This window comes from Panicum virgatum, chromosome 9N (assembly GCF_016808335.1).
Source record: "Panicum virgatum strain AP13 chromosome 9N, P.virgatum_v5, whole genome shotgun sequence".
In the NCBI taxonomy this organism is placed as follows: domain Eukaryota; kingdom Viridiplantae; phylum Streptophyta; class Magnoliopsida; order Poales; family Poaceae; genus Panicum; species Panicum virgatum.
In genome coordinates this window covers 81,602,872-81,613,412 of record NC_053153.1, presented here as the reverse complement: position 1 = coordinate 81,613,412, position 10,541 = coordinate 81,602,872, and the positions used below count along the sequence as shown (strand labels likewise).

The 10,541-nt window shown below is 49.0% G+C and overlaps 3 protein-coding genes across 3 annotated transcripts; all 3 read left to right on the top strand.

The window, feature by feature from the left end:
- Positions 1-1,142: 1,142 nt before the first annotated feature.
- LOC120692319 (endochitinase A-like) lies at positions 1,143-4,586 on the top strand. The gene is made up of 6 exons (XM_039975587.1): positions 1,143-1,664; positions 1,763-1,952; positions 2,604-2,683; positions 2,778-2,964; positions 3,502-3,568; positions 4,142-4,586. Exons 1-6 carry the CDS (start codon positions 1,394-1,396, stop codon positions 4,265-4,267), a joined length of 921 nt encoding a protein of 306 aa, XP_039831521.1. The 5' UTR covers positions 1,143-1,393; the 3' UTR covers positions 4,268-4,586.
- An 87-nt stretch (positions 4,587-4,673) lies between these two features.
- LOC120689415 (protein ASPARTIC PROTEASE IN GUARD CELL 1-like) lies at positions 4,674-5,499 on the top strand. The gene is made up of 2 exons (XM_039971697.1): positions 4,674-5,052; positions 5,159-5,499. Exons 1-2 carry the CDS (start codon positions 4,674-4,676, stop codon positions 5,497-5,499), a joined length of 720 nt encoding a protein of 239 aa, XP_039827631.1.
- Positions 5,500-5,775: 276 nt separating this feature from the next.
- Positions 5,776-6,706, top strand: LOC120687788. Its single transcript, XM_039969806.1, has one exon. The coding sequence runs from the start codon at positions 5,908-5,910 to the stop codon at positions 6,445-6,447; it is 540 nt and encodes a 179-aa protein (XP_039825740.1). The 5' UTR covers positions 5,776-5,907; the 3' UTR covers positions 6,448-6,706.
- The last annotated feature ends 3,835 nt before the right edge of the window (positions 6,707-10,541 follow it).

Here is a 10,541-nt window from a genome sequence, read left to right as displayed (position 1 = left end):
GCGGCGAAAGTGGGCGGCGGCCCGGCGGCGGAAGGAGCCCGTAGACATAGCCGAAGAAGGAAGGAGCTCACAAATTTTAGGATGTTTTACTCGTTTTTTTTTTTGAGAAACCGAGATTGCATTTCACATATGAAAGATAAGGTTTACATTGTAACTTTTGCAAAGACACCCTCGGAAAATAAGAAAATTACAATGCAGTTCAAGCAAAGGTCTCCCGGTCGTCTTCGTCGCCGGCGCCCAGAGCAGCCTCCCGATGAGTCTCCGCCGCACCAAATGTTGGAAGAGGAACGCATCCAAGATGCAGCTTGAAGCCGAAGCCCTTCTCGACGAAGAAACAAAGTTTTTGATTGCCTCACCGAGTAGCACATCGAACACATCGACATGCCGTAGAAACGTTGAACGCCCGAACAGAAGAAGGTGACCACCGGCCACCACATCGCCGAGGAACTTGGGTTCTGACGCCACAAGCACCGCCGGCCACCCCAAAACACCGAACATCCGAGCAACTGAAAGGGAAAGACCGCCCAAGCAGTTGCAAAGAAACCACTCCCCCGATTCCTCAAGAAAGTGGTAAGCTAACCTCCCTGGATCCTCGCCAGACATGGCACCAGCAGCAGTACCATCCCCGGAGAAGGCAAGGGAGGGACAAAAGAACTCACCAGATCCGGTGAGGACTCTTATTCTCCATGGACCATCGCAAAAGGAAAGGACAGCAGCTCCACCGACACAGTCCACCTCCCCTCCACCAGGGCGATAGCTCGGGCGTGGCCAAGAGCAGCGACGGTGGCGCCGCATCCACCCCTTCCAACGCCGATCCAGAGGAGCAAAAGGACCGGCAGGCATAAGCCCCACCAGTAAACCAAATCCTACTATATAGCTAATATATACAGAGGAGACCATTCTCCGCCGATTCAACCAGTCACCTCTCTCCTCCGACGCCAACGAGGACGCCGGAGGTGAGGTCACCGGCGAATCGGCGGAGGAACCTCGAAAATGCCTGGCGCCTGCTCTCTACTGTTGGGAAGAAACGAGAAGAGTTGCGTTGCCAGTGGAGAAATCAGGATGTTTTACTCGTAGCTATGTATAGAATTTGCCGCCGTCACATTCGGCCCAACGAAACCCATCTTCTGGAACTACTATGCCCGCTCATCGGCCCAGAAGGTTAGCCCACGGCCGAGGGCAGCCCAAGAACAGAGACACACTACCTCCAACTTTCCCCTTCTTCCTTCTCCCGGAAGATTCCAGCTTCCTCTTCTTCCTCTGCCTGCGCTCCCAATTCCTGTCGTCCCCTTCCCGCTCTCTCTCCAGAGGCACAGGCAACTCCTCCCCCTCTCCAAATCGCGGCGATCCCAATCCCCTTCCTCTCCCATTCCCCGCTGCGGCTGCCATCCCAATGAAGCCCACTACCAGAGCTGCGACCCCGCGGGGGTCGCCGCCTTCCTCCGCCGCCACCAGGCGCCACCGGGAGGCGGCATTGCCGCTGGCGCTGGGGGACGTCACCAACCTCCTCCTCCCCGACACCCCGACCCCAATCAAACCCAGGAGAACCTCCGCGGCCTCCGCCTCCGCCTCCTCCTCCACGGCCTCCGTCACGCCCGCGACCAAGCCGTCCTCCTCCGCCACGCCCTCCGTCACGCCCGCGCCCAAGCCTTCCTCCGCCTCCGGTTAGTCACCCCGCCCGCTCGCCGCCGCCCCTCCGTTCGGGCGGGTCACCATTGGGTTGGGATTTGCTATAACCATGCTCTGGATTTGCTTGCTGCAGTCCTTGAGGCTGAGCGCAGCGCCGTTGCATCGCCGGCCATCTCCACGCTTTACGCCACGCGCAGCAGGGCTACTGAGGCTCGGCGGACCACGAGGAACCCCACCGGCACCAACAGCAAGGGCAAGGAACCTGTTGCCGCTTCTGCTGCTGGAACATCGAGCTTCCCCCATCTTGGAAAATCTACGAGCAGGTGAGTTCATCCACTCCCCCTCAGCCCTATCAAATCTCACTTACAATTCCTCTGGGCCGATGATTTTGTGATTCGGATACTACGCTTAGTGCCTCTGGAGTTTGTACCCACCACCGGTCTCTAGTTTTGTGTGGAACCCCGATAAGACTGAGGAATGCAGGTTCCCACTTGTCTGTTGCAACATAAATTGAATTCTAACTGCAAAGGCCGTGGTGATATCATCATAATCACTAAATCTCCACCCATCATTAGATTCTTAACATGGTGGTTTGCCCAGTATGATTATCCCATACACATGCTGCATAGCTTTCTGCATGGTCTCATATTAACGATTTGTGCACCCACACATGTCCATAGCAAGATTTGAAGCCCTTAGCATTCCAGACCTATTACGACCTTTCTGCTTGGATCACCATGATTTTCCATATGTTGATTGCTTGCATGTGTGCTGGAGATTATGTTAGAATAATTTCTGCCAAGTCTCACATTTCAGAGAGATTAAAGTCACAACATAATATAATGTTTATCTTTGTCAGAGTCAAGGTATTCAGGACTGGAGATTTTCTTGTTTTACTTTGTAGTCTGTAGGCCATACTTGATGGTTACATTGCGCTCCATTTACAGAAATACTGAATCACATGTTGCATTTAGGAAAACCACTACGGCTCAGGATTCTCAACTCATTTCTTCTTCAGCTGTCACGCCCCCACCCAAACCTTCCTCTGCTGCCGGTGAGTGACCCTGCTCACTACTCCTTAGTTTCTAGTGGCACCTTCGGTCACCATTTGATTGGGATTTGTTAACAGTGATCTTCATTTGCTGCAGCCCTTGAAGTTGAGGAGGAGCGCAGTTTGGTCGCGTCACCATCCATCTCCACGGTATATGCCAAGCGTAGGACTCCTGACGCTCAAGGGATGAGGAGGAACTCCACCGGCGCAAACAACAGGGGCAGGAAACTTGTTGCTGCTGCTGGAACAGCGAGCTGCCCTCTTCTTGGAAAAGCTACTAGCAGGTGAGTTTATCTAGTGATCTGGGCTCCTACAAAATGTCCACTTGCGCTTCTGATGTACAGTTGGTTATGTGGTTTGGATAGTGTGCTTGTGTGTGGGTCTAACATGGTGGTTTGTCCTGTATGCTTGTGCCATATACATGTTGCTTTGCTTGCTGCAGTTCTCACTAACCTTTTGTAAACATGGTTTAAAGGTACCTGCATCTGTTGCAGTTCAAGCCCTTACCATTCCAGAAGCAGACACAATCTTTGCCGCTTGGATTATTTTCAGATGTTGGAATCACCATGATATTCCATATATCAACTGCTTGCATGTGTTTTGTAGATTGTATAAGACTAATTTGTGCTAGTTCTTGTACATTTTGGAGAGATTGAAGTTACCACATCATAGAATGTATCTCTGTGTCAGAACTCCTCCAACATGGTGATCAGGACTTAAGGGTTTCTTTGTTCAGTTTTGTCATCCATAGGTCATTGTGATTGTTTACAGTCTGAGTGCTCTTCATTTTACTGAAATACTGAATCACATGTTTGTTTTAGGAAAACCTCAATGGTCCAGGATACTCAGCCCATTTCTTCTTCAGCTCCTTGTCATGAAGCTAAAAAGGTTAGCAGCATTACAATAGGATTGTTTTCTTACTATCTACACAATGAACTTGCATTATGCTTACTACCACACATTTTTTTTTCAAACGATGTCATTTGTTCATATCTAGTCTGGTGCTGGGTTGAAGTGTTGTCTTCCATGCTCCTTTGCACAAGGCACACGTGTATATATTCTGAAATATTTATGTGTAGTGCATATCAAAATTGGGTCACATGAATACTTTGAAGCTTAATGTTCCATTTGTGTGATGTAATGTTGCTTCTAGTGAGTAATGATGCTAATATGCATCCTTTAAAATTTTCTATGGATCATCTCCAGCTTTTGGATCAATTGTCTTGTTCTTGTCTGAATGTAAAAGCTATAAAACTGCTCGTTGGATCATTTATCTTGTTTCTGATATCTGTAGGATAGATTGTCTTGTTTTTGTCTGAATGTCCATTGGGGAAGAGTATGAATGTGAAACCAGTGGCTAGTGTATGTAGATTTTGGACTTTCTGGAATTTAGAAATGTTGGAAACAACATCCATGATTTTTACCTTTCTGATTGTTTGCTACTGTTTGTATTTTGAACAGAAGCGGCCCTCTCGAAGCACACCCAAGTTACCAGAAGACTTTGTGAAGAAACAGAGAGCGTACTTTGCAGATATCGATGCCTTTGAACTGGAAGAGGAAGAGGTCTCCAAAACTGACCTGGAGTGAGAGAACTGAAGCTGATCCATAGGTTTTCCTGAAAGTATATGACCTTTTCTGTACAGAAGGACACTCAGTGTTCCTTTTACAGTGTAGCTGCGAGTTATGGTAGCAGGATATATAGCTCTTGGAACAGGAGGCAGTGTAGACATGTAGTGTACCATAGTGATTACTGGTCAATGCTCCACTAGGCCGGTAATGGTCCTTTGGTTAATACTAGTGTGTTCGGCAGATACTAGGGTCTGAAAACAAGGGGTAGCTTTGACTGTGTGAGAAAAATGGGCCAGCTGACAGGACTAATATCTATACTTTGTACAATGCCATCACACACCTATGGAGATGAAGCTCCATACCACTAGGGTTGTTGCTATCATCATCACCGCACTAGTCATGAAGCATCACCTCATGCTCGATCATGGTCAGCGCCATTTCCCACCAAAGGACGGTGGTAGCCAACGCTAATAGCACAACCGGTTTTAGCTTTCGGCTAGCCGCCAATGAGCACAATATCTACCGCCACAAGGATGGGTTCCTGCATTTGCAGCAGCACAACCCCTCGGCGGTGAACGGTGGCACCCTACGGCCGGAGACGCAACCGCCACCGGTGCGCATGCCACATGAGGTGACCTTTCTTGTAGGCACCGGCATTGGGCAGCACGAGTACAGGCTGAAGGTGGACGCGTCAAGCAAGGTGACTTGGTTGCAATGCAAGCTGTGCATACCGCAGGCCAAGCAGTATAACCCTGTGTTCGACGGTGCTAAATCGCCGACCTTTCAGAACATCACGGGCACAAGTAATTTCTGCAAGCCACCATTTGAAGCTGCGCCACAGTGTGCTTTCCACGTCGCTGGCCCTGGGGGTTTGTCCGTTCATGGTTATGTTGCTAAGGACTACATCAGCCAAAGAAACTATATATGCGCATACATACGGCCTCTTCGGATGCTCCCACTCCACTGAGAACTTCCAGAACAATGGCATCTACGCCGGCGTTGCCACCATCAACAGGGCCCCAACCTTGCTCGTCATGCAGGCCGGGCTGACACGCTTCTCCTACTGCCTCTTCGCCGTCTCCGGCTGCAGGAACACCACCACCAACCGTCAGCAGGAGGGCTTCCTCCGTTTCGGCACCCACGTCCCGCCCAACCTGCACTACAAGACCACTAGCATCCTACCAGCACACGAGCCAGAGTACTACGTCAGCCTCGTCGGCGTCAGCCTGGGTGCGCGTAGACTCGGCTGAACTTTTGCCTTCAGATGCTCAAAAGGAAAAAATCGCAACGTTCATCAGCCAGCCAGAGCCAGATAAAAAAAATAAATCCACTCAGGAAGGGAAGGAAAGAGGAAAGAATCCCACTGCATCTACGTGGAGATCCCCTGGACCCTTTCCTCAAGCGGGGCCCACTCCAGGACAGATGACACGTCATCTCCCTCCTCCTCCGTTCCGTCCGTCCTTCCTCCCTCTCGTGTCGTGTCTTTGCAGCGTCCACCCCACCACTTGACCACTATATATGAGCAAAACCGAAGCAGCATTCAAACCCAACACAATCACTTGCATTGGGCGCAGCTAGAGCTAGCCGCCCACACAATCCCATCCCGTTTATTTAGGGGAGATCAGAAGCTCAAGGGAGGATCGATCTGCTGCGCGCCAATGGCGATGCCGGCCGCGGGGTCGCTCCGGTTTCTTGGCCTGCTCAAGCAGCCGGAGTCGGGCCCCGACGCGCTGCCGTTCGAGCTCGACGAGCGCGACGTGGTGTGGCCGGCGGGCGGCGGACAGGACCCCCGGCCGGCGCCCCCGCCCCCGCTGCCGCGCGCCAGGCGCCGCGCGCACACGGTGCCGCACAGCTTCGGGCTGTCGTCCCTCCTCGCCGAGGGCGGCGCGGGGGTGCCCGTGCCCGTGCCCGTGCCCGTGGGGGCGGTGGCGCCGGGAGCCGCAGGCGCCGCCGCGCCGAGACAGTCTGCGCCGGTGAGGGTGCCGGTGTGGCCGCGGCGCGCGGAGGGCGGCAGGAAGGGGGCGGACGAGTCCGACGAGGAGGAGGGGGAGGAGATGGTGCCGCCGCACGTGGTGGCGGCGCGGCGGCACGCGCGGTCGTCATCGGTGCTGGAGGGCGCCGGGCGGACGCTCAAGGGGCGCGACCTCCGGCGCGTGCGCAACGCCGTGCTCCGGCAGACCGGGTTCCTGGACCTCTGAACATCTATCTCCTCATCAGCTCCAGCCATTTGGTAAATCTAGCCTCCTTGAGTTGAGTGTAACAAAACCCAGACGTTATCAAATTAATTAATGTTTCTCGCTCGCTCAACACCTGAATCGATGAAATTCAATACATTCATCAATCTGATTGGTTTGAGAAGCCTGCCTCTTGTTCAATTTTCACCTGATTGCTGACTGAATGAGTATCGATCAAATGGCCGCAACCATCAAGAGGAAGCTCTAGTCTATCATGGATCAAGCTGAGGCAGCTCATCTGGCACTAAAGATTTGTTCTTTTTTTTTTGAAAGGTTGAAAGCCGTGATTTTGACACGCGCATTATAATCATAATAGCAAGTCCTGCATCAACCATCCTTCTAGTAGAAAATAGCAGCGCTGGGTGGTTGCATTGCATGATGCAACGTAGTTTGTTCGCACTCGCCCAATCGGCCATTGTTTTGGGCCCTGAACATGGGCGTAACATGGACGCCAATAGGCTCGCTCGTCATCGTCAGGTATTCCAATCATTCTATTCTATAGCATTCCTCTTCTTCCTCCTCTGCTCATCAGCATCAGCAGTGGTGGGGTTGGTGGCGCACGTACAGCGGGCCTCCATTATTCTACTCGTCGCCAGTGGCGGCGCCGTGATGACGCCTTCACAAATCGGCGATCGCAAACCAGATCCCTATGCCGTGATTGTCCTCTTGTTCCACGCACACAGATTCTTGTGTGTCAGCAGCGTGTGCGCCAGCCATCCTTCTGGCCTCTCGTCGTTTGGTCCAGTCCGGGGCTGTCCCTGTCATGACTCATGACTACTCATGAGTGAGATGATGGGTTAATCTGTCTTGTCATGTTCCTCTTTCCATGTCCATCAGTGACCGTGTTACCATTTTTACAGGCTGTGTTAATCTGGTTGTGGTTGCGGATGAGTCAAATGGCACGGCTCATGGACATGGGAGGGTAATATATCTATATTATATTCTCGGATTGTAGCGGCTGTTTGGATTGGGATTGAGGCGATGGAGGAGTATTAATTAATTATTAGACTTGGACAGTGACTTGTCTAGAAAATAAAAATTAAGAAGATTCTTTATAGCATATATATATATATATATAGAAAAGAGAGGCTTTGCCATCTGAATCGAAAACAAAAGCGATGTGCTGGTTTGCAATGGATGATAGCAACCGCATTGTCTGTAGCCTGCGCATATCCGGATGTACCGTACCCCCCGGTTTCCTCAGGTTTCTATAACTCTATTAGGGTCATGTTCGCTTGTCTTTTCCCAGCTTATTTCGGCTTATTTTGGCTTATTTCATCTCACATAATACTATTAAATCAGCCGAAATCTGCCGGCTTTTCCACCAGCCGAACAGCCCCTACGCTACTAGAGGTGTAATGGTTCGAGCGCGGATTCGTTTAGAGAGGTTAATACCCGATTGTACCCGAGTATGAAGACCCGAATCTGAACACTTAACTCAGTTTTTTATAATGTCAGTATCCATTTATATCTTATCTGACAAATTTAATACTACATAGAAAAAATAACTATCTGTAATCATATCCGTAGCTATCTGACGTGCTACTGCTGACAAGGTAAGCACTTAATAATAATAATAATAATAATAATAATAATAATAATAATAATAATAATAATAATAATAATAATAATAATAATAATAATAATAATAATAGGAGCATCACGACAGCTGCGTCCGATCTGATCGACGATATCAAGTTTGCTGCTCTTCGTCTTTCGATGTTGGGTCTCACTCCTTTTCAAGTCTAGCCGTCTAGGGACGGGAACTGCCACCATACAACCAAAATCACTTTGGCACGTCGTGTTCAGCCGCATCGTGCCAAAGCGTACTGCTGTTGGGTTGGGCCAGACCGTCAGCCCATCAGAAAACAATAAAAAAGGCCTGCCTTAGCCCGCACAAGCTCATAAAAAACAGCCTTTTTCATTTTTATATTAAAAAAAATAAATTTTCAAAAATATATGCCCGTTCCAAGAAATTTCAAAAAATGGTCCCCTGTCGCCCCGACCTTTTTTTTAAAAAAATTTACAAACCGGTCCTCGGTCAGCGCGGCGCGGGGCTCGGCGGCGGTGGGGGGTTGTTGCCCCCTCGGGCGACAGAGTCCCCCCTCTGTATAAGCCCTCCACCCCCATTTCCTCCTCATTTGAGCCCAAAAATTTAACTAAGAATCCAGAAAAAAAGAGGGGTGAGGGCAAGAGAAGCGGCGAAGCCCTGCCGGATTCCGCACTTGTGATCTGCGGGTATTTATATTTAACTTATGTATTTTTCTATTGATATTGTAGAGTAATTAAATTTAATTAGTGCTATAGTAGAACCAATTTAAGTAGGAGTTTAAGGATACACATTTATTATTAGTTTAGGAAATTAAGACTACGCATTTATTATTACAATTGCAGTACTATTAGAGACGTGTTTATAAATTAATTACGATTTAGAATAGAATTTCACATATACAGTATAGAATTTGAGTGTCATCACGTAGTTATGAATACTTAAATGTTGTAGTTGAAATCCATACTTAGTTTTTACGGATTATTGAATAAGATAGTGAAGTAAAGAGTATAACTCGATAAGTAATCTGTGATATACAGATATGTCGAGTAAGATGCAGTTTTAAGTATTTTTTGGTGACTATAATGTTTTGTATGGACCAAATGGAATAGACCTTTCTGCCTTTAAGTGCACATCTAGCGCCATAGATAAATCTCTGCAGAGGAGTTTTGATTTCATATATAAGTGGCTGCAGCGTGGGTTCCGTGTTGATCCGGAGACACATGTGATGACCGTCCATTCTCTTGTTAATTGGGAAGTAGAAAGTGATTTATGGGAATTGATGATGATACACAGCACTGATGACTGGGAGAAGTACATGCAAGCAGCTATAGAGCGTGGCTGGCCTCTGGTCATTCTTGTTCAAACTCGGGAGAAGACACAAAATGAAATCCAACATGGTGCAGATCTAGCAACTCCGAGTATTCGAAGAGAGACCAACTATGTTGAGCAAGATGAGTCAGAAGAGATAGAGAACCAAAACATCGGACCACAAGTGTAAGGATCACCGGGGTGTTCGACCCTAGAGGGGGAGGGGGTGAATAGGGTCGCTAATCGCTTTCTATCCTAGGGCTCAATCTATTTGCATGAGATAAACCTAACACGTCCTACACATATTAGTTATGACTAAGGTTTATCTATGCAACTCTCTATTTACCCCTAAAAGACTTGAAACCTATAGCCAATCCTAATCAAACTAACTAGGAAAGTAAAGGCACGCAAGATAGAGTAAATGCGGAAACGTAATACGGTAAGTAAAGAGGTGAGGGAGAGAATATGCAAACTCCCGTGAAGACACCAAGACACACGATTTAACGTGGTTCTGTTAGGACACCAAGTCTCTCCCTACGTCCACGGCCACTTGTCCAACACGAATAAGTGTGATGCCGAGTCTCTCCGCTTGATCACCGTCTTGCGTTCGCCACCAAGGCTCCCGGCAAGCAAAGGCTCAGTGACCCCAAGTCACCAAGACAAGGACACCGCCACCGTCTCTCTCGAAGCGTCACCCACGGCACCGTCTTCACTATCGGAGCTTCTCACCAAGAGGAGTCTCCTTCCCCCGCACAAAGTGTCGTTGCCTCTCCACACCAAGTCGGAGGGTCACACGACGAGTACACAAGATGCTTGCCGCAGCAAGGCTTCTCTCAAGGGAGCTCTCGCAAGAACTAATCTCTATTACAAGCACTAAGCACTCTCACAAGTGTGCTTAAGCCTCTATGATATACAATGATGCTCTATGGTGGTTGGAGGTATTCTTCAAGTGTAGTAGGCTTTAGCAACTTCAGCACTCACAAATGACCCGGCCTTTGGGGTATATATAGGCCACACACCAAAAATAGCTGTTGGGAAAGGCTGACAAAATTTCTTAACGTCGGTTAAACCGACGCTCCAGATTTGCCAACACCGGTTTAACCGGTGAGTGTACTTTCCCTTCTTCTAGCCGTTACAGCTTCCAACGGCTACTTTGATCAATCGACCGACGCTCTCAAAACTAACGTCGGTTCAACCG